This window comes from Erpetoichthys calabaricus, chromosome 16 (assembly GCF_900747795.2).
Source record: "Erpetoichthys calabaricus chromosome 16, fErpCal1.3, whole genome shotgun sequence".
In the NCBI taxonomy this organism is placed as follows: Eukaryota; Metazoa; Chordata; class Cladistia; order Polypteriformes; family Polypteridae; genus Erpetoichthys; species Erpetoichthys calabaricus.
In genome coordinates, this window is record NC_041409.2 from 7,718,222 (window position 1) to 7,742,715 (window position 24,494).

The following is a 24,494-nucleotide window of genomic DNA, read 5'->3' on the forward strand; positions in this document are numbered from 1 at the left end:
AGAGCTGGCCGGCCATCTAAACTGAGCGATCGGGGGAGAAGGGCCTTAGTCAGGGAGGTGACCAAGAACCCGATGGTGACTCTGTCAGAGCTCCAGAGGTCCTTTGTGGAGAGAGGAGAACCTTCCAGAAGGACAACCATCTCTGTAGCAATCCACCAATCAGGCCTGTATGGTACAGTGGCCAGACGGAAGCCACTTCTTAGTAAAAGGCACATAACAGCACGCCTGGAGTTTGCCAAAAGGCACCTGAAGGACTCTCAGACCATGAGAAAGAAAATTCTCTGGTCTGATGAGACAAACATTGAACTCTTTGGTGTGAATGCCAGGCGTCATGTTTGGAGGAAACCAGGCACCGCTCATCACCAGGCCAATACCATCCCTACAGTGAAGCATGGTGGTGGCAGCATCATGCTGTGGGGATGTTTTTCAGCGGCAGGGACTGTGAGACTAGTCAGGATAAAGGGAAAGACGACTGCAGCAATGTATGGAGACATCCAGGATGAAAACCTGCTCCAGAGCACTCTTAACCTCAGACTGGGGCGACGGTTCATCTTTCAGCAGGACAACGACCCTAAGCACACAGCCAAAATATCAAAGGAGTGGCTTCAGGACAACTCTGTGAATGTCCTTGAGTGGCCCAGCCAGAGCCCAGACTTGAATCTGATTGAACATCTCTGGAGAGATCTTAAAATGGCTGTGCACCGACGCTTCCCATCCAACCTGAAGGAGCTTGAGAGGTGCTGCAAAGAGGAATGGGCAAAACTGGCCAAGGATAGGTGTGCCAAGCTTGTGGCATCATATTTAAAAAGACTTGAGGTTGTAATTGCTGCCAAAGGGGCATCGACAAAGTATTGAGCAAAGGCTGTGAATACTTATGTACATGGGATTTCTCAGTTTTTTTATTTTTAATAAATTTGCAAAAATCTCAAGTAAACTTTTTTCACGTTGTCATTATGGGGTGTTGTGTGTAAAATTCTGAGGAAACAAATGAATTTAATCCATTTTGGAATAAGGCTGTAACATAACATTGGCACCCTGCCCGGGATTGGTTCCTGCCTTATGCCCTGTGTTGGCTGGGATTGGCTCCAGCAGACCCCCGTGACCCTGTGTTCGGATTCTGCGGGGTGGAAAATGGATGGATGTAACATAACAAAAGGTGGAAAAAGTGATGCGCTGTGAATACTTTCCGGATGCACTGTATTTATGCTTGCCTTAAATAAAACAACTTTTTAATTCTATGAATAGTCAAAACCTTCTTTTTTTTCCTCTTCCCACTCAATGACATCCAACAAGTTCTTTTAAAGTTCACAAAAAAAAATCATCAAGACCATTTTATTTCCCATTTGGTCACTTTACACACCAGTCTTATTGTACAGAGCAGTGGTTCTCATCCTTTATTCCTCCAAGGCACCCCCACTGGACCACGTGAACATGTGAGGGTCCCCCTACATAATATTTCTCCTCCTGTAACTTTTATTGCTGTATTAACTCAAGATGAGATGATAAAGCTTTAAATGAAAAAAAGGATTGGGAGAAAACAGGCAAAATTCAAAACCAGAAAAGATAGCCGCCATGTTTAAAATAGAAACCAAAAAAGACAGACACCTCGTTGTCAAGTTTAAAATGCTAAGCAAAGCAATCGAGTCTCTTATCCAGAAAAAGAGGAGTCTGCAAACAGGAATAGACAAAGCTAAACACTGCAGTGCACAGCAACACAGGAATCCTAATATCGCATACTCCAGAACGGAAAGTGCCGGTCTTTATGGTGTTGCTCCAAATGACGTCACATATCGTTTACTCCCTAGGGATTCTGGGAGAATGCTGTGTCAACAGTTGATGTACTGTTGATTACTACACTGCAAAAAATGAAATCTAAGCAAGTAGAAAAGTATTTAAATTATGACATTAAGTAAAGTATTCCTTATTGTAAGAATTATTGATGAAATTTTATATTTATGATTTACCTTAGTTTAAGAAATGTTGTCAAGTACATTTTTCTTACCCCATAGCAAAACAACTCCTATTTAAACTTTTTTTTTTATCTAGTTTTTGCATATGCATTTTTGTTGTGTAAACTTTGTAAATATTGCATAAAGCAAAACAATTATTAAAAATCCTAATCCTCTGGGTCCAAAACCCCATATTTCATGTACAACACATACTTAGACCTCATAGGGAAGACAACAAAAATGAAAGAAAATAGCACATTATTTCAAGTGCTGCCTAGACAGAGGTGCTTGTTTTTGAGCTTACATTCATTAACAAAATTATATTTGCTGCTCCTGGTATTACACTACCTGTATTTTAAAGCATAATGTAAATTTAAAAAGTGATTTCAAAAATATATATTTTTTCAATCAATTTTTTTTACTAGTGAGTGAATTTCTTAATCATCATAATATGAGAGATGTGCAGGTGGCTGAGCCTGTGGTGTCCTGGATAATGGACTATCCGACTAGCTCCTCGCACTTATGGGGTGTTTTGATAAAGGGAATGAAACAGAGGAGAGGAGTCCGGTGGAGAACTCGGTTTCTTGGTGCTGAAAGAATTGTCTGTAATTTAACTTCAGCAAAACCAAGGGACTGGTTAGTGACTTTCATCATACCAAAGAGCTTCTATGTCTGGTCACTATTCAAGGTGTGGATGTAGAGGTGGTCTACTCCTACAAGTACTTGGGGGTCCACATTAATGACTGTTTGGACTGGTCTCAGAACACAGGAACTAAATAGAGAAAGTGCAGAGTGCTCTCTTTTTCTTAGGAGATGGTCTGTGATGGCCAGTGTGATTTTCTAGGCTGTGGTATGCTGGTCAGTATCATCACTTCAAGAGAGGCTCACTAAATTAACCGGTGAATTAAAAGGGTAGGCTCAGTTATGGGGCACACTCTGGACCCCCTGGAGGAAGTAGCAAAGGAGACAAAACAAAACCGAGCTCCATTATGAGCAATGCTGCACATCCTGTCTCTGACACACTAACACTGAGAACTTTCAGCTAACAAACTACCTACCTACATGAGTAGGAATTTCTTAAATAATAACCGGTAATTACTAGGGAATCCATTCCCGGACGGGTTTATCCATTCCTGGGAATTTGGGAATCCCGGGCTCCCGGGGATGACACAGTGCACGGGCATCTCACATGTGAACAGTTTTAGAACGACCGACACTTATTTTTAATAAAACTACTGCAATATGTTGACACAAATGAAAGACTAACCTTATCTACAAGCAGTTCATGCTGTCATAGAAGTACATGTATCTTTAGTTGTGGTAATAAGAGTGTAGAAAGCACAACATCCTCACAGGTGGCGCAGTGATAGTGCTGCTGCTTTGCAGTAAGGAGACTGTGGAAGATTGTGGGTTCGATTCCCGGTTCCTCCCTGTGTGGATAGCACTTTGAATACTGAGAAAAGTGCTATATAAATGTAATAAATTATTATTATTAACGTGTCCAGCGTGTGGTCGTCCATGCGAGAGCATACCTTCGTGCAGAAGTACACCAGCCGTTGAGAAAGCACGCTCTGCCTCTACTGAAGTAGGCGGCACAGTCATCAGATACTGATACACTTGTTCTAAACAACGCCCGCGCTTGCTGTCGCTCTGAAACACAGCCATTTCAGCTTTTACTGATGTATCCAGTTTCTTGTCATCATTCTGTGATGGCAAGTTTCTTGGCACAGATAATGCGGATGCAACAGACTGACGCATTGTAATTTCAAGTTGCTGTTCAAAGCTGTTGTCTGATGAAGTGCAAGCTGCAGCAATGGCGCCACCTTAATTATTTTCAACTATAACTCTGTTATTTCTTGATCGATTTTACACTTTTACACACTATATACGCAAGCTTGGCCGTTCCCGTTTTCCCAGGAATTATAGCAGCATGGATTCCCTAGTAATTACCAAAATGAAGAATTTGTCAGTGAAGATATTTTTGATAACAACAAAAGCTGTTCACTACTCACTTGGCATAAATATTACTTGTTAAATTAAGCATAACATTATTATGTATTTCTGAAAATACATTTTTTTTTTGTAACGTAAATACAGAAGCTACCTTGTTTCCTGTGGATTCAGTTGAAAAGACAGCAGAAATGAGAAAACCTCACATAGGGTGTTGCCAGCAGTCGAATTAATCTCTAAAGGGTGGACAACCCAGACACCTGTGTTGCTTTAAAAAGTGAACACAGCAGTGGCATGTGTGAAGTCGTCCTACCAACTCCTTCATGTGTCTCATCTTTGGCATCATGCTAAAACACTAAAGGCCTTTATGACAGTGAGGAAGGTCACTGTTGTTTACATTTTCCTTGTTGGGACATTACAGGAAACCATTCTATCTACAAATTAGTAATATAGCTGCAGTATATCTATACTAATAAAAGGCAAAGCCCTCACTCACTCACTCACTCACTCACTCACTCACTCACTCACTAATTGTCCAACTTCCCATGTAGGTGGAAGGCTGAAATTTGGCAGGCTCATTCCTTACAGCTTACTTACAAAAGTTAGGCAGGTTTCATTTCGAAATTCTACGCGTAACGGTCATAACTGGAACCTCTTTTTTGTCCATATACTGTAGTAGACTGCAGCTCGATGGCCGTGGGAGGCGGAGTTGTGTATCGTGTCATCACGCCTCCCACGTAATCACGTGAACTGACTGTGAACGCAGTACGTACAAAACAAGGAAGAGCCCCAAAGAGCGCTGAAGAAAACATTCATTACACAATTGAGAAGGCAGCAAAACAATAAGAAGCGAGCGAGTGACGCATACAAGCATATTCATAAGTGCAGCTACTGCGGAAACAAAGCACGGTGTAAACCGTAAGTTTAAATTAAGTTTATAGAAACGCTCCTGCTGCCGTTTGCAATACCATATTCGCAACATACAAGTTTAATGAGAAGACATGAGGTATAAACGAGACTTTGGATCACTTTGCAACGGAGTTAAAATTGCTGTAGCGAGAAACTTTTAAGTGCCGGGTCTTAGCTAACATTAAATAAAGCCGTGGACATCGCAACATCACACAAGAGAGCGGCTCACGTGAACTGACTGAACGCAGCACGAGTGATCACTTCGATGAATCAAACCTGTTCAAAAAACACATTACACAATTGATAATGTAGGAAAAGAATATGAAGCGACTGACGCATACAGACATTTTCATGAGTGCAGGTACTTCGGAAACAAAGCACCGTGTACACCTAAAGTTTAAATTAAGTTCATAGACCTACAAAAGGTTGCCATTGATTTGAGGCAAGATTGCTTTTCTCCTGTACAACTATACGTTGCATTCTCAACAGTAAGCTTGCACTGCTTGGTCATATTACAACCGGAGTGCTGAACTGACAACATGGTATACAAAGAGAACTATAACAATCGTAAAAAACGAACAATAAAACAGCGGAGAACCTGTGGATTAAATAAAAAGGCTGCTTCCTTGGCGAAGCAAGGAAAAAGGATGACCTTATATGGCGTTCGTTTATAAAACAGCGGAGAACCTGTGTAAAGGCTGCTTCACAAAAAAACAGCAGAGCGCCTTATATGAGCAGGCAGTCAGCTAAAAAAGGGAATCAATAAATAACTATAATCGTAATAAACGAACAAAAAATAGCGGAGAATCCGCGGATTACATAAAGGAAATGGGTACCTGAACAGAAAAGTGAGTCTCAAACAGCTACACAATAACTATAACAATCGTAATAAACGAACAATAAAACCGCTAAGCAAGGATGTGGATGTGTATATGTATATATATATATATATGTATATATGTAGATATGTGTATATGTAGATATGTATATATGTATATATATGTTTACATAACCTCTTTAACACACTACTTCTCCGCTGCGAAGCGCGGGTGTTTTGCTAGTAGGAAATAAACATTAAATGGGAGTCTACAAAACTGTGCCATGTGCAACATATTGTATTGGCCCAGTACTTGGATTAGGAAGAAGATGCAAAAAAATGATTAAACAAAACAAAAAAGCAAAAAACACAGTATACGGCAATAATGAATGAATGCTACTGAACTGAAAACTATTTACATGTAAATACTATATAATCCCCTCACTGTTATTTGGCCGTGAGGTATGCCCTAACTACTAAAGTACCATCTAGAACTTTTTATCTGATTCATCGCTTGCTCCTCTATTTATGGCCTTTTACTTGCCCCAGGACACACCACCACAATCACTGTTCACTTTCCACATTTAAACTCATGACAGTTTTCAAACCACTGCATGGCCCACGATGAAAACATTGCTATTTTTTCCCTCAGGCAGAATTCACCCTAACTACACACTGTTTCAATTGAGACAATATGCTCACAACTGCACCTGCTGCTCTTCCAAAAGAAAAGCCTCCCAGCAATTCCAGCCCAGCCCTTCATTATTTCACCCACTTACAATGCCACCCTCACTACATATTTGGGTCTGTCCAGCTGATGCTCTGATATTCTGAGCACTAAGTGGTAATCATTTCATTGCTTATTTTACCCAAGGATCCAGAGCATACAGCTTTAGATCATAAAACACTAGTAAAGTTTCATTAAATCTTGCCCGAAGAAACTCTGCTAACAACTACTCTTGTGAAAACTTAACTGTAGCACAACAATAGTACAAAATCCATGGAAAAATAAATTTCAAGAAACTTATCCACATAAAACATTAATGCAAACTTACAACATAAGGAAAACAGTAGCTGTCATTCTCAGAAAGTGTTCGAATACTTGGACAGCTTAATCAAACTAGTGTCGGAAACTCGAAAAGATTAAGATGTTAAGTTATGTGAAATCTGCTAGTTCTTTGGCTTGTTTGATTGGAGAATTTACCAGACTAAAGAAGTGTGAGTATATGGTGGACAGGTGTGACTAGTTACTTAAGTTCTTCTGTGAATAAGCAGAATGAATCCACAGAGGAGGGCAGGGTAAGAAATGATTTTAGAAGTAGTGCACACCACTCTCCATGGCGAGTTCCTGTTCTCAGAGGACATGCTGCCATAGAAAATCATGATGGAGAAGGTCATAACACTTTCAGCAGTAATAATAATAATAATAATAATAATTCATTACATTTGTATAGCGCTTTTCTCAGTACTCAAAGTGCTATCCACACAGGGAGGAACCGGGAAGCGAACCCACAATCTTCCACAGTCTCCTTACTGCAAAGCAGCAGCACCACCACTGTGCCACCAGTAGAACTACAGGAATGATCTTTGTCTTTATTTCTCTCAGAAAGAACATCCTCCAGTGCTTGACTAGAGTATTAGAGTACTATATATATATATATATATATATCACAGCTCCATCTTATTCAAAACTCAGCTGCAAGAGTCCTTACTCGAACCAGCAGCAGTGAGCACATCACACCCATCCTGCTCCGTCTTCACTGGCTCCCTGTGTCTTACAGAATCGAATATAAAATCCTATTAATAACTTACAAAGCCTTAAACGACCTGCGCCAAACTACATCAGTGACCTTCTCCATCACTATGTGCCTGTCCGCCCACTAAGGTCCTCTGATTCTGGTAATCTTGTTGTACCCCACACTAATCTACACTCTGTAGGTGACAGGGCCTTCAGCTGTATAGCGCCCAGACTCTGGAATGACCTACTGAAATTAATCAGGTCAGCTGACTCCATGAATTCTTTTAAAAAACAACTCAAAACTCATCTGTTCAGTTTGTCTTTTAGCTCTACTTGACTTTATTACCCTTCTCTCAGTTTACTTCTCTGTCAAGATGCTCCTGTAACCTGTGTGTGTGTGTGCGAGACCATCAATTATGTTGTCTATTAGGTTTTTTCTCTGAATTCACTGTCTTAATCTTCTTTATTTATTTATCTGGTTTGTACAATGCTATATACTGTATACGCTGCCATTCTTTATTATATTCTGTAAGTGCCTTGAGCATGGAAAAGGCGCTATATAAATAAAACGTATTATTATTATTATTATTATTATTACTGCAAATGGTGGTACCTAGGAACTTGAAATTCTCCACTACCACTGCAACCTGGCTATTGATTTATAAAAGCACTGGGGGGGGCGGTCGTTTGCCGTATTTAAATAGCCTCACTGTTTTTCTTTTGTTGTTGTGACATTTGATTCCAGATTATTAAGGCTTTATCAGTTTTACCAGTTCATGTATGGAGACTCATCATAATTAATTTTGAGACAAGACTGGTAACTTCATCAAACCTTACCATTCTTACAGACTCTGCGCTGTTATCTAACAGCCAGGGTTTGTTACCTGGCTTATGTGAATATTCTTTTTTATTGTTGTTTTTAAATTATTATTTTTCATGTGTACATGTAATTTTTGTTAATATTGCTTTAGTTAGATTCACTAATTTTTTTTTAATGTGCACATTGTGGATCCCCTCAGCGTGTCATTGAGCGCTGTAGGAGTTTATTTCAGTCGGAATGATTTAATTTTTTTTTTGCTTATTGATTTTGTGTTCTTTTTGCTTATGTTCTTGGATTTTGCTTGCTGATTTGTGGTCTTGGATTTGTTAGCATTGGGGTGCCTTTATAGACATACCTCTTTGACTTTTTTTCCAGTTTTTGTACTTTTCTTCCTTATTTAAATAAACTATTTATAATTTAAAATGGGCGGCATGGTGGCGCAGTGGTAGCGCTGCTGCCTCGCAGTTGGGAGACCTGGGTTCGCTTCCCGGGTCCTCCCTGCGTGGAGTTTGCATGTTCTCCCCGTGTCTGCGTGGGTTTCCTCCAGGCGCTCCGGTTTCCTCCCACAGTCCAAAGACATGCAGGTTAGGTGCATTGGCGATTCTAAATTGTCCCTTGTGTGTGCTTGGTGTGTGTGTGTGTGTGCCCTGCGGTGAGCTGGTGCCCTGCCCGGGGTTTGTTTCCTGCCTTGTGCCCTGTGCTGGCCAGGATTGGCTCCAGCAGACCCCCGTGACCTTGCAGTTAGGATATAACAGGTTGGATAATGGATGGATGGATAATTTAAAACTTTGTTTGCATTTGTCTTTTTATACAAAGGTTTATGGTAATCCTCTGTTTTGAAGGGCATTTTTGTATATTTTTAAACATTGGAGTTGGATCTTAAAGGTCTTAATCCATTTCCTTGGTTTTGGATTTGTAGACCACCTCTGGCCTGAATAGCCGCCTGGGATGAGGCCTATTTAGTCAGGCTACATAGGGTCCTGGCCTGCTTAATGGATCCTTTTGGATGCCTTTTATCCCTTTGTGCCATGTCCATGTCTTTTTTCCCAACATGTGTATGAAACACAATCATTTGTGTGTAAAAAATAAAGTGGTGGTAACACAGGGTGACCTTAGGTGGTTGCCCGATACAGTGGAACCTCGGTTCATGAACGTCTCGGTACACGTACAACTCGGTTTACAACCAAAAAGTTCGCCAAACTTTTGCCTTGGTTCACGACCACACACTCGGTATACGAACAAGCCAGTTTCCCTTTCGGTTTGTACATGTTCAGTCTCTCCCTGTGCATTTCCTGTGCAGCGAGCAAGAGACAGAGCGAGAGAGCGTGACACACACACACGCCTACACACACACACACACACACACACACACACACACAGAGGCAGCGCGAGAGAGAGGCAGCGGCAAGAGACAGAGGCACACACACAGGCAGCGCGAGACAGAGAGAGCCGCGCACACACACAAAGGAGCGCTCTAGAGAGAGACACACGCAGGTGCACCAGGCTCGCAAAATAGAGACGCACGCACACACACAGGCGCGGGAGAGAGAGGCGCGCACACACACAGGAGCACGCTAGAGAGACACACAGACGCTCCAGGCTCGCAAAAAAGAGACGCACGCACGCACACACACACAGGCGCGAGAGAGAGTGAGGGACGCATAAGGTAGAGAAGGCTTGTTTTTGTTTTCAGTTCTATTTACAGTGATCGGTTCGTAGCCTGCATTATTGCAATGTTACTTTTCTTGTTGGTTTATTAAATTACGGATTTTTCAAATGTTCATTTTTTCCCCTGTGCTTAAAACTCATTAAAAAAGTGCTTTTAATTAGCGGTTCCTAGCTCTATAGCGCAAACTATTGCAGTGTTAGTTTTCTCTGTTGTTCAAGGTTTTCTCAGTGTTATTCAATGTTTTTACATTTAGTTTACTATTACACTGTGCATTATGTGGTATAATTAACTATATTTGTGCTTAAAAACTAAAAAATATATATATTTACATACAGTTCGTACGGTCTGGAACAGATTAATTGTATTTACATACAATCCTATGGAAGAAATTGCTTCGGTTCACGACCAACTCGGTTTACGACCAGAGTTTTGGAACGAATTATGGTCGTGAACCGAGGTTCCACTGTATATGGGTGTAACATGAGAGATGTTGTTCTTCAGGAACACCACTTTATTTTGTCTATTATGCATTATGCACATTATGTCTATTATTATGTACTGTCTTTTTAAGTGAACCTATGTTTGTTGTTCTTTGCGAGTGGAACCCCAGTTAGGAGGCATCACCACTCCTGGGCCCTCCCTCTGGCTATTTGAGTCAGCTAAATAAGGCTCAGAGCAGAAGATCATTCCATTTATTGTGGAGTTTCTGTAAGTATTGCTGTCTGCTCTGATTTATTGTCTTTTTTAAAATTCTCACCTTGTTTTCTTGGATACTGCCTTAAGATTGCGTATTGAGACTTGCCAACTGTGAGTTGCATTTTAGGTATATCCTTTTGCATTTTTGTGCTCTGTTGAACATTTTCTTTTATTGTTCTATTTTTGATAAATAAATCTTTTATGTATAAAGATCCTTTTATTGCTTTTTTTTTGTTTTCACAAGCTGGGGGTTGACGGTTATCCTCCCTCCTCTAGGGATTTTTGATACATTTGTGGACATTTTGTGCTGTTTTGCCAGCTAGCTGAGTTATGGCGAGCTTCCTGTAGTTAATCAAGGTTCTGTCCTATTTCTCTGTTTATTAATGGAGGCCTCACACCATTTTTGACTTTTTGAAGACTCCATTTTATGGAGCTAGCCAAAGCTGGAGAAGAACAATAGTGTAAAAATCAGAGCTATACTTAGTTATTAAAGAGGTTCCAGACACACATGCAAGGTGATACTTGATCAAAAATCAGCAGGAATCCCAACAGCATTCTCAACTTCAATCTATGTTAATTCATAACTGTCCCTGTACCTCATTAAAAACTTTGCAGCTGGTTCAAAAACATGTCATACATTTTTGGAAGATGAACTAAAAACTTTAAATCTAGCCTGTTTCCATGAAAGTTGGTCACCAGTTTTTCAAGAAACATTTTAGTGCTACAGTAACAGTTCATACTGTATAACAGCAACGTGGGGCAGAAGCACGACAAAGAGATCTGTATTATGAGAGCTGGCTTAAAAAAATCTTATAAGCTTATAAAAAAAGGAGAGTGAAAAATGCTTTCACAGAAGCCTTGAAATTTTCGAAGGAGCTTAATGAAGTAAATCCAAAGCAGTACATTAATGATAATATGGATAACAGGGCCAAAGGTCATGAGCAGAAAGCTTATACAGTGCAGATATACAACAAGAAAGCCACAGTTTCCAATTTTTTTTACTTAAATAAAAACAGTTTAGTAGAGAGAGGCAGCTGCAAAAGAAATGTTACTGAGTCACTGAAAACGAAACGCAAATATGACTATCAGCAGCAATACAGCTGGCCAGGTGTGCATAGATCTGATAGGAAAGAACCGCAGTGTAATTACCAGAGACATGGCACCGGCTGACCTGTCCATGCTATTCAAATCAAAGTCACGTTTGGTCTGTGCTTTTCATTGCAATGTCACCGTCCAAGTTCTTTTAAGCAATGAGCATTCCAGTACAATCACTCTGAACATATTACACTACCCCTAGTGTATGAATCTAATGCGCTGCAAAATACAACACAAAAACAGCTTTTCTTTATTTCCTTTCTTTTTAAACTTCTCTTTCGATTGCTAGTGATAGGTCAAGCTCAAGTAGTGCAAGAATTCTAATACACTGGTTACATATACCAAATAAAATGTGAACATGAACATTTCCAGCATCATCAATAACTAACTGAACCACTTCTGCATTTTCTGAATCAGCTTTCACAATGATCAGAAATGAAGAGCATTAGCCTGTTCTAGTGCCAGTGGCCACAAGGCAGGAACCAGCCAAGGATGGGGTTATTTGAAGAATTGAAATATCTCAAAGAGAGAAGTATAAAAGCAACTACAGTAATCCCTCCTCCATCGCGGGGGTTGCGTTCCAGAGCCACCCGCGAAATAAGAAAATCCGCGAAGTAGAAACCATATGTTTATATGGTTATTTTTATATTGTCATGCTTGGGTCACAGATTTGCACAGAAACACAGGAGGTTGTAGAGAGACAGGAACGTTATTCAAACACTGCAAACAAACATTTGTCTCTTTTTCAAAAGTTTAAACTGTGCTCCATGACAAGACAGAGATGACAGTTCTGTCTCACAATTAAAAGAATGCAAACATTTTTTCCTCTTCAAAGGAGTGCGCGTCAGGAGCAGATGTCACATAGATAGAGAAAAGCAAACAAATCAATAGGACTGTTTGGCTTTTAAGTATGCGAAGCACCGCGGTACAAAGCTGTTGAAGGTGGCAGCTCACACCCCCTCCGTCAGGAGCAGAGAAAGAGAGAGAGAGAGACAGAGACAGAGACAGAGTTTGTTTTTCAATCAAAAATCAATACGTGCCCTTCGAGCTTTTAAGTATGCGAAGCACCGTGCAGCATGTCGCTTCATGAAGCAGCTGCACAAAAGATAGCAACGTGAAGATAATCTTTCAGCATTTTTAGACGAGCGTCCGTATCGTCTAGGTGTGCGAACAGCCCCCCTGCTCAATCCCCATACGTCAGGATCAGAGAAAGTCAGCGCAAGAGAGAGAGAAAAGTAAGCAATCTAGCTTCTCAGCCATCTGCCAATAGCGTCCCTTGCATGAAATCAACTGGGCAAACCAACTGAGGAAGCATGTACCCAGAAATTAAAAGACCCATTGTCCGCAGAAATCCGCGAACCAGCAAAAAATCCGCGATATATATTTAAATATGCTTACATATAAAATCCACGATGGAGTGAAGCCGCGAAAGGCGATATAGTGAGGGATTAATGTATTACAATTCACAATTATAAAATGAATGAAACTGTGCCTGTGTTACAATTTATGATATTTGTTCATTTATTATTCCATTCCTGGAGTCTTTAGAGACGTTATTTATATGCCATCCAAAGTTTTTTTACCTTGTAGAATTAATTTCTGTGGTTGTTCTATTTTTGTAGCTCTTCAATCAAAAGTTTATTTTCATTGTATTGAAACACCATTTTGTTTTCACATGGTTGCCATTTTCTGAGTTTGATGCTTGCCTTGCAAGGGCAATTTAAATCGCCACATACTAGCCCATCTTATCCGAGATTGAATAAACCAAAACTCTTTCATGCTGTTACTTTTGCCTCTATACATATTGGCTTTTGGTCTCCTGCTTTGTGTTTTTTAAACTTTCATTTTTGGTTAGTGATTAGGATTGGTTAAAGATCAGTTAGACTCTTTGGTATCCAAACCTGGCTCATTGTCTTGACTAAGTCTCTATCTTACGATCCTTTTCATTAAAATCTCTTCCTATTCTGCTCTAGTAGACCAGCATGCACATTTATTATTGTTTCACAATCAAATAAGATGTAAATTTAAAAAGATTAAGGGTTATAGAATAAACAGGGAGAAACCTGTTGAGATGATTTGGGCATGTTATGTGGATAATAATAATAACAAGTAAGCCCGCAATTCTCTAGAAAATCGTAATTCCAAGAATGGCAATCAGTTTCTGTTCCGTCTGATATTCGGATGGAAAACATATCATGGAGGGTGGGTGCGTCTGGAGAAATGTCATTTAATTAAATAAGCATATCTGTACTGAAGCGGTTTTGTTTTGTGGAGACGTGATTCTGTTGCCTTTGCTGACACCGACTGCTGGCAGAGTGGAGCACAGCAAGTTTAGTTTACAGGTTGTGGTGTTCGTGTGCCTGGGAAGCCGCTGGGTTAGAGTCTGTGACCGTTATGTGATCTATATTACTGGCACAGTGGATTAGAGCAAGTGTAGTGTACAGGTTGTGTTGTTTGGGCGCCACCTACTGACTCTGGGAAGCCGCTGCATTTGACTCTGGGGCGTGCGCCACAGCGCAGCACGTATGCGCCTCGGTGGGAAGCCGCTGCGTGATGAAATATCATGGAGGGTATATGCAGTGGTGTGGGCGGTCGCGTCCGGGCGGCTGTACAACCTGGTGTGCACGCTTTACCTCAGGTTTAGTTCACAGGTCGTAGGCATGGTAAAGTTTCCATTTAATTCAATAACCCTATTTGAACTAAAGTGGTTTCTTTGTGTGGGCTCCTTCGTTCATTGTTTTTATCCATACGGGCTCGTTTACAGGTTGTAGCCATACGGGTTCGTGTTTGTATTATTAATCTTTGAGCTCCCTCCATTTGGATACGTGCCTCCTTTGCCTGTGCTGTGTCAAAAGCGCGATGTGGGCACGCTCATTCATTGTGTTTATCCATACGGGCTCGTTTTGTATTTCCGTTAGTTGAGGTCTTTCATTGTGGAGCCGTGATGTCTTTGCTTCTGGTGTGTGTGAAGGGTGTTGTGGGAGCCTCCTGGCACAGTGGAGTAGAGCAAGTGTAGTTTACAGGTTGTGTTGTTTGGGCGCCACCTACTGACTCTGGGAAGCCTCTGCGTTTGACTCTGGGGCGGCGCGCCGCAGTGCGCATTAATTAATAAATTAACTGTCGTTTAGTAATATAGATAAAAATAATAATCCATATAACTAACCGAAGTTTATGGACGCAGGGCGCATCGAAGCGCACGCGCACTGCAACGAGCCCGCCCATAGCTAACGAAACAGCCACAGAAAGGTTAGTAATATGGACGAGAAGGTTGTACACCGGATGTCACTCCCAAAACGCAGCGGCTTCCCAGAGTCAGTATGTGGCACCCAAACAACACAACCTGTGAGCTACACTTGCTCTAATCCACTGTGCCAGTAATATAGATCACATAATGGTCATAGACTCTAACCCAGCGGCTTCCCACCCTCCTGATATGTCATCCATCCAGATATCGGACGGAACAGAAACTGATTGCCATTCTTGGATTTCCGATTCGCTAGCGAATCGCGGGCTTACTTGTAATAATAATAATCTGCGGTGGGCTGGCGCCCTGCCTGGTGTTTGTTTCCTGCCTTGTGCCCTGTGTTGGCTAGGATTGGCTCCAGCAGACCCCCGTGACCCTGTAGTTAGGATATAGCGGGTTGGATGATGGATGGATGGATGAATAATAATAATAATATTAAGAAGAAGAAGAAGAACTCTTTACATTTAGATAGCACTTTCCTCATTATTCAAAGCACTTTCATAGTTAGTGTGGAGCCACTTCAACCAGAACTAATGTGTAGGATCCAGGTGGATGATGCGACAGCAGCCATTATTGTGCCAGTGCGCTCACCACACATTAGCTATTAGGTGGTGAAGTATTGAGAGAGATAGCCAATTAGAGACAGGGAATGATTAGGGTGCCAGAATGACCAGGCCATAAAAGGCAATTTAGCCCGGACATCAAGATACAACCCTACTCTTTATGAGGGATCCCCAGGAATCTTTTATGACCACAGAGGCTCGGTGTCATCCAAAGGATGAGAGAGCACAGTGTCCCCATCACTACACTGGGCCATTGGGGTCCACATTCAGACCACAAGGTAAATGCACCCTGCTGTCCTGCCCATTTTGACATGTTATGTAGATATAGATGTCACCAACTACATCTTCTGTAAGAATACACGATAGTGGCAAACTGTTACTATTTGGTAATTCACAATGAATTGGTTTCGTAATCACTTAGAGTGAAATGCGTGGACTTCAGCTTTACGTGCTTTTTTATATTCATTTAGCCACCTGGAGTAAGTCTCTAAACTTCTTTCAAGTCTTGTTTCAAGCTGTATAATTTTTTAAATATTGTTGTAAACTAAGTTGCCAGACTCTCAGACGGCCGGCTGTGACTGCAGGTCTTCATTTCCTCCAGTCTGCTGCCATATGTAAATGCTCAATTGTACTTCTTGGGTTAGTATATTTTGTTTGTTTCTTTGTTCTACTGCAAATATTAACCCAAATCTGTCTAGCCTCTTCAGTCCATTTAAAATACTATAAAGATGTGAATTTCTGACACAATCCATCTCAAAGACATTCTTTTAAATGCCACAATATGAAAACAACGAGTAGAAATTAGGGAAGAGGTAACATCACTGACTCAAATTAGACGCAACACAAATCTGCTCTCACTGCGGCCCTTTAAGACTGAATTTACTCACAGCTGCTGTGGACTGTGTTGAAGAATGCATAAGATGAATTTTGCTTAAAGTAAATGCCTTTTCAATGCTGAAAAATTATATTAGGAATCCAATGTGGCACGTAGAGGCAGTACTCTAAAGAGTCTGTCTGATTTTTACATCATCTTTAACTGCCGACAAGTCATTATTTTGAATACTCTGGATGTATGAATAACATATTAAAGTCACATTAATGGCTTTATGCTGTATCGATGAAACTGCTATGCATTATGAATGGCAAAATATACTTTAATTTCTTCCTTATGTTTTTTATTCTTGACTCAATGTTGCATGTGCTGCACTCGTTTCCATTTTTTGTATTATATGTACATCTAGTGAGGCATAATGAAAACGTAGCTGGTTCTAACATCTGTTCAATGGTGTTTAATCTGAAGATATATGAGCCCTAGATTTCCAGTGACAATATTGCACAGAATTTTCTACTTATGTGATGAGGCAGGTACAGTATTGTGGCTTTCTCTCAGCTAAACATCCAAAGAAAAGATGGCTTAATTGTGTGACTCTGGGTAAGTCATTGCATTTGTTTGTACAAGTAATGTGTTTTTTGTTTCCCAGGATGTCATCTATTAAAACTATATGCAGTGTATTAAAAACAAATCATTCATATTTGTAAGGCAGATAAGATTTCTATGTGCACACTTTTAAAAGCTTATTTTGCAACATACAGTATGGTTGTTGATGTGTGGTAGAATTCGAGTCTATTATCATAATAACCAGATTCCCAACAGATGTTTTTTTTTTTATATAATTTCTGTGTTTAAGTTTTCAAAAAACAGAATATAATGACACATTCTATTAATATTTTTGCACAGTATTATCCTTTTTACTTTTGTTTAACACGTCCATTCATTTTTCTACCCTGAAAAATGAACTCACATTAAATGTGTCGTATAATCCACGTGTCACTTTTCCAGTTGTATGCTCAAAACATACAAATCACATGCTTTTATTTTTTTTCTAAAATATTGTTAAATATATATTTTTGGGAAAAACAAATCATCAACACGAAACTAAAGCCTCATGGGATTGCCTTTTTGAATTGTAGACAGAACTCTTGATCAATTAATGAGGTGGGTTTTCAATTCAAACAGTGATTCCCATAAGGCTTAAGTTTCCTGCTTACAAAGTACATGGAGAAAGTAAAATATAAAGCAAATTATCATTTTTTGGCAGTATAATCCTTCATTATCAGTGTCTTCATAGTAGACAAATGAGTTTGTTTTAGAACTGACGTATGTTCTGGGGAAGAAAGTGCCTGTAATTAGGCAAATTGTAGTCATCACAGAACTGGTTAAATGCTGTGAAAGTATCTTCAATATATTAATCTCTAAGGGTTCCAATGCATGGCAAAAACTAAATGCTGGATATTACAGTTAAGAGGAAATACTTGATTATTGTTGAGTGGCCAACCGATAGTAATGCTTGTGAATCAAACAGCCATTCGCACTGGTAGCAAATTCTCAGCAAGTTTTGAGTTACTTGATTTTGATAGAGACACTGTCGGCCCCTTGAACCCTCAGACCAGACGTCAGACACCAGATAAAAGTCCAAAGATGAATATTTATTATAATAATAAAGTGCACAAAGCACCACCACTCTACTATACTCAATAACAAATCAATAATCAAATAACAATAACCAATCCTCCACTCTCCCAGACGCTTTAGCCACCCTGCCTCCCAACTCAGCTCACCATCTGGATTTCCCATGGTCCTTTTATAGTCCCTTGACCCGGAAGTGTTTCTGTTCCTCAGTCCATGTGACCTTCTATCACTTCCGGGTCAGGTAAAAACTTCTTTTTCTTCATCAGCCCGAAGCACTTATTTCTTCCAACGCATGTGACTGGGATTTACTTCCGGGCTGTATGGAAAATAAACGTCTCTGTCTCCCTGCAGCGTCCCCTGGCAACCCCGACGTTATCCAGCAGGGCTATGTATTAAAACTCCATAGTCCATGATGCCCTGCTGGAATTCGGGGCATCTCCACGTTGCAAGGAGGGCTCCATCAATGCGGCCTGGGGGGTATTGGCCGGGATGAATGGGCCGGCCATATTCCACAACTGGTAAAATCTGAATAATACTTAACTCTCACGAGAATCATTTTTGTGCAAAAATATTGCTTTTAATTAAGACACCTGAAAAGTCGGGAGATGCTGATCGTCTGTCCGTTTTAGATCTTTGGAACAGTGATTTCCTCAGGTGAAGTCATTTCTTATTTAATATAAATGAAATTATTCGTCTACCTAAAGTAACCCAAGATTTGGTTTTATAAATGAAAAAGTAAGGTAACTTTTGGAGAAATATTTTGATGGCATTAATTTTCTTACAATCCTACCTTTAAATTGAGCCAGTTGGAAAGGCCCTGCTTGAGGCTTTCTAGTAGAGCAAGACATTTTTTCTTGAAGAGATCATTGAAGGTTTGTAGTAATTAAGAACCTAGATATGTAAATTTGTGTCAAATTCAGGCTGGAAAGTGATATAATTCACAGAACAAATTATATTTAGTTCATCCTGAACCAGAAAAAATGCTGCTCAAATAGTGTCCAAAGGCTCTGAAAACATCACAGTCTGTCTGAGTAGTATCAGAAACACAGATGAAACCATCACTAGAATAGGATGCCACTGCATTGAAAGCAAGCATTTTCTTTTATTTAGAATCACAAAGTACCCTAAAATATCATTGTTACTTTTCTTGCCTGCATGATCACAGGAAAAATGTGTATCTCTACACAGAAAGTGACAGAAATCTGAACCCACAGAGTTAACTACTGTGCCACCAGTTACTGCACTAGCGTTCACCATCATAAATTCTCATTACTAGTTATTGGACCACAATTTTTTTCATCCATTTAGAGGTAAACGGTTTCATCTTTTTTGTTTCTGAATGAGCTATAAATCATGAAAATGTTGGAAGAGATGTCCACGCCATTTGTTAATCCAATACAGGAACTGTTTTTCCACCTCTGTTCGCCTTGTTTAGAATGTTCACTTTATCATTTGTGTATCTAAAATGAATTTTCAGTATACAGAAGTAATTCAATTTTGTGATTCATCTCCTGGGTTTGTTTGTATATGAATTGTCTCTTGCTGAAAATGCACATTAATTTTCATTTATTATTTTGAATGAATTAACACAAGAAAAGTATGGACTTAGATGGAGAAAATTAATCAGACTTGAGCACATGTTTATGTCAAATTTAGGAGCAACTATGGAGGTTGGTGGCAGAATTGGCACTCCAGCCACCATAAAAAAAACCTCATGCGGTTCCACTTGGGCCCCAATCGAGGCGTTTGTTGTGTGTGAAGGGTGCGGCAACGGGCTATCAGCACATGCTCCTCTCTCTATAGAGATATTGATTACGTGTGTGTGTATAGAGTAAAACCTATGAAAAATGTGCCGTAAACAAGAGAATTGTCAATGTAACACAGCGTATAAATACCAATGCTAATCATCTTGTGTTGCTGTTTGGTTGTTGTTATCTGCCTAACCCAACATTTCCTTCTCTTCTCTTTTAACAGACATGAGAAGAACAATTCTCAGACTCGCTTTAAGAAAATGCAAATTTCTTTTTCCGAAGTGTTTGCCCTCTGGCAAATTAATTTATATGAACTTCTTCTGTGGATTAAAGGGTCAAAGCTGGCCGATTGGATTGTACGCATTCTGAGTCAAATTTGCTGGGAACAATGAGCTGGAATCTCTGCCGGATACAAATTGTTTTGATCTTATTCAGACAAATAATGAGGATTTGACCACACATTTTATTCTTTTTTTTGTGGGTAGGACTGCTGGATTCTAATAAATGGTCATGTAATAAGATATAAAATGATGTTAATGGTTGCAAATTGTTATTTTTTTAAACACCTTAGGTAATTTTAGAATTTAAGAAAGCAAAACACAGCCATTGGTTTGAGAATCTATGTGCAAAATATACCATATTTTAAAGGTATTAACTGTGAACCAGTACATGTTTCTTTTGTTATGTTTGAATGTTGGGAATGTTGTTAACATTGAGCACAGGAATTACTTTTCACAGATTTTAGAGCTGCTGTAACACAGCCTTAGGGTACCCGGGTTTGATTGTGTAATTTACAAGTCACCCTGCCCCATGTTCACATGAAGTTTCTCATGCTAAGTAATTTTCCTTCCACTTCCCCAAGACATTTATGCTAAACTGCCAACTCTGAACAGACCTGCTGTATGATTTTGCCTTGTGATAGACTGACGTCCTGTCCGGGGTTGATGCCTGCCTTGCATTTGATAATGATGTAATAGTCTCCGAGAAATTGTATACTAGAAAAAAACAGTTCAGAAAATGCATAGATGTTTTCATTTGTGCATCTTGTTAATCTTGTTCATTAGCTATTCATGGTATTTTGACAAACATATTCACCTGCTAAAGTCAAGTGACAAAATGACACCTTTTCTGTTAGCAGCAAGGCTGTGTCTTCGAAGCACCTGGAAATGAATCTTAGTCATACAGGCTGAAACCAGACAGCAACTATGGGAAAGGCAGCTCATGGTCAGAAACAAGATAAGGAGTCATAAACCAAAGAAAGAAACTTCAGAAATTAGAGTAAAAGAACTTTTAATATACACTCGTTTAGACCGAGGATAAGTGAGGCCAGTTTGTAAAGTGTTGCGTTGAAAAAACATGACTTCTGGCGATACTCCACCTCTTGTTTTGTGCTAGCAACTGAACAAATTGTCAATGTCCATAAAAAAAAACAAAATGGCATTACAGTAAAAAAGTTCTGTCTTTAGAGTAAGGCTTCCATTACGCAGAGATTGACTGGCATGACAAACATGGATTCTACCCACAGAAAATGTCAAGAAAAATGTATTACGTTCAGGAAAAAGTTTTAAAGTATCCAGATCATGGTAATACCATGTTACAGGAGGAACTCCTAGGAGGACACAAGTATCAAAAAGGATGTTTTATTAACACAAATAATAATCATGAGTAGTGACAAATTACAAAACCTTGCTTGTATCAACTGGCATGACTATGTAGGACTTTCAGTTCTTGTCTGTTTGGTGAGATGTATTGGGTATTTTTTTCACTATTAAAACAGAACCAAAACATTCCTCTCTTTTCCTGTATCATAAGACACTGGCCTTCTTTCCTCCTTACCACTATATGAACTATTTACCTGGCTCAACTCTGAAATCTAAGTTTTCTGGACTAATCACGTTTAGCCAGTCACCACTTCCAGGTTAACTTTCTATCCTATAGTCCGGAATGCCATGTGGTTGCCCTGCTAGACCTTTTCCTACCAGCCTCAGACGTCCCTGCCCTGGGCCTCAGCATAAGCATGTGCTGTGGTGTGAAATTTTGTATATAAGTTGATAAATATTTTGTATGTCTTTATTTGTAACTTAGACAAAGCAATGTAATATTAGTGTTACATTATTGATAAGAACAGAAATGGTTTGAGGGTTAAGAACCCACCCCAGTGTCTTTAGGACTGAGTCTTTGTAATTTTATGACAGGGTTGGGGGAAGTGCCTTAAACCAGTTTGGTATGTGATTCTCCGCAGGACTCTCTCAATCTTCCCCCACATGGAGGCCAAGTACCTAGCTGGCAAGCTTCACCTTAACAAATGGTATTGGAGGCAGGAGTGAAACCATTGTGTCGCACCAGAATTCTGTTGGTCTAAAGTTGTCTGTTTGGTTTTAAATCAGAAGCCATTAAGTACCATGATGCCCTATTGGCTGTAGGGTTTGGACAGAGAGTCTATAAATTTGCTTGCTTTACCCCTCCCTCTCTCTCTTACTTCATCATCATGAAGGAGCATCTTTCACACCATTTCTATGAAAAGGACAACACAATGAAGAGCACAGCTTGACAGCCATATTGAGACAGGCGTGTGGCCTGTTCAGAAGAAAGTGGACCAAAAATGATGTCTTAGCTAGAGACATTTTAAATAACAAATCTGTGTCCCGCCTGAAACTACACATCAGCATTTATCAGGCTGTATGGTTGCCAATATTCACTTGTACTGGCTTATTGTTATTATTTATGAATATTATCCATAATACATTATTTAAAGTGTAACTTAACTCCTGCTTGTCTTTTACTACATCTAATTGCCTGAGGTTATAAATGTAGAAGGGAAGGTGAGGAGAGGTTATATACTACAATACCTTATAAATAGTGGTAAGTCTACGAGATTGGAGGCATTCTGACAAAGGCTACACATTAATAAAACAAAAGGGGAAAGTAGAGCAAAATAGAACTCCACCAAGACAAAGAAAAGGAATAGGCAAAAAAGAGCAACTCAGGTGGCACAAGAGAAGAAAGCATAATGAACATGAAAATGAAGTTGTCCCTGTGGGAACGGACAGTGCAATGAGCATGATGAACCCCATGGAAGCCTGGCTATCATAATGTCTATTAAATTAGTACCTTTCCTCCATTATGTTGTTCCTTTTCCTTAGGTGGGCAGTATACTATTTCATTTCGTCTTTTATTCTTCTTTCGTGTAGAGTGACAGCCCTTACCTGGCATCCTTTTAGAAGCTGCATAAATCTTATTGAGTTATTATCTTATATGCATGAATTTGTCACCTAATCCATCCACTTTAAACTTTTAATGAACCCAAGGCAAGCTCTCCATCTGGATACCAGGCTCCTGCATGGCATGGCTACAAAACCTGACCATTCAGTAGCCAGTTGACCTGATGGAACATCTCTGGACTAAGGGAGGAGTCTGAATTATCACGTATGAAAGACATACAGACTTGGCACTGATTGTAGACCTGAACCTGAGACCAGCTGTGCGGTTTGAGACACATCACACTGTATAACATAACTGCTTGGACAGAGTGTTACATGTGTGTCTAACGCACCACAAAATGATATCTTTGCTATCTCGTATTACATATCTAACATTTTGTCATGTACAGTTGACCTCAGGTGTTTTATATTACCCAATAAACAATTATGTTTTTACTACTTTAGTGTTTTTCATTAAATAAGTTAAACAAGGCTATCCGGAATATTTAAAGCATACGATGAAGACAATAGAAAACATTTGGGAAATTAGAGTGTTACAGAACGTACTAAACACACAGTGTGAAGTATTTTTTCACAGATTTCAATTTACCCAAAGCAGATACTCTAGTATAAATTACTTTCACTTTAAGTTTGTTTTTAATTTCAACAATAGAGATTTTTTTTTAATAACCTAAACAAATCCACCCAATAGTTACTTGAGAAAAAAATTCAATCTTCTGTTGTAGTAAAATCTTTTATTCTATATAAATAACTTGAAACAAGTGGTCTTTTTTAAAAGTAGCCATGAAGTGCAAATCAAGTAGAAGTCACTGAGATGACCACCTTTGTTCACTTGTTGGGCCAGGGTGGGTCACAGTCTTCTTAGGAGGTTTTCTTTGGTTATATTGTCAAGATCTCACAGAGAAATATTTTGTTTAACTTCATTTAACTTCATAATTTCAGAACACTCTAATTTGTTTTATTCAGATTTTGGAATTAATACTGACGTTATTTTTGATGTTATTATCTGGCTGTTATGATTAGGTTCTGATTCATTTGGGGTAGTTTTTGGAATTACCAACATGGTTATTTTTAGTGTTATACATTTTTGAGAGACATCACAAGCAACAGACTACCACTTTAAAAGATGGTGGCACACTTATGGTGTCCACTATTTGTACAAAGAAAGAAAACGAAACACATTAGCCTAATATTAAGAAACCACAAAGAAAATACAAAACTGAAATGTTTAGATTAGATAAAACTGGAAAACACTGCTTGCAATAGCTTAAAATGAACTTTAGATTTACAACACAATTTAAAATTTTAAAGGGTTTATCAGTTTTGCTCATATGTCCTGAATAACATTTTGGTTTCAATAAAAAAATCTCACATGTATCAGATTTCTGCATGTTTTAATGATGACCTCTTATGTCTCATCCAAAAAAAACAATAACACCACTTTGTCTGTGCCACTCAAACCATCTCAAAGTCTGGTCTAATTAATTCAAGCATGGTGTTATATTTGCAAATGGAGGTGACCAGGAGAAGAACCAGCAAAAACCAAGTCAAATAAATTGTTAACAGAGGATCCGTCACAAATTTTGTCAATTCTAACCATTA

The 24,494-nt window shown here is 39.4% G+C and overlaps 1 protein-coding gene across 2 annotated transcripts in view; it reads left to right on the top strand.

Moving 5' to 3' along the window:
• The window catches only part of adck1 (aarF domain containing kinase 1), a 983,738-nt gene extending 960,408 nt beyond the window's left edge, over positions 1-23,330 (top strand). For both annotated transcript variants that reach the window (XM_028821522.2, XM_051920170.1), the window contains one exon: positions 19,895-23,330. In XM_028821522.2, the coding sequence (XP_028677355.2) occupies positions 19,895-20,063 (169 nt within the window). In that variant the 3' untranslated portion in view covers positions 20,064-23,330. The remainder of the gene's footprint in view (positions 1-19,894) is intronic.
• The last annotated feature ends 1,164 nt before the right edge of the window (positions 23,331-24,494 follow it).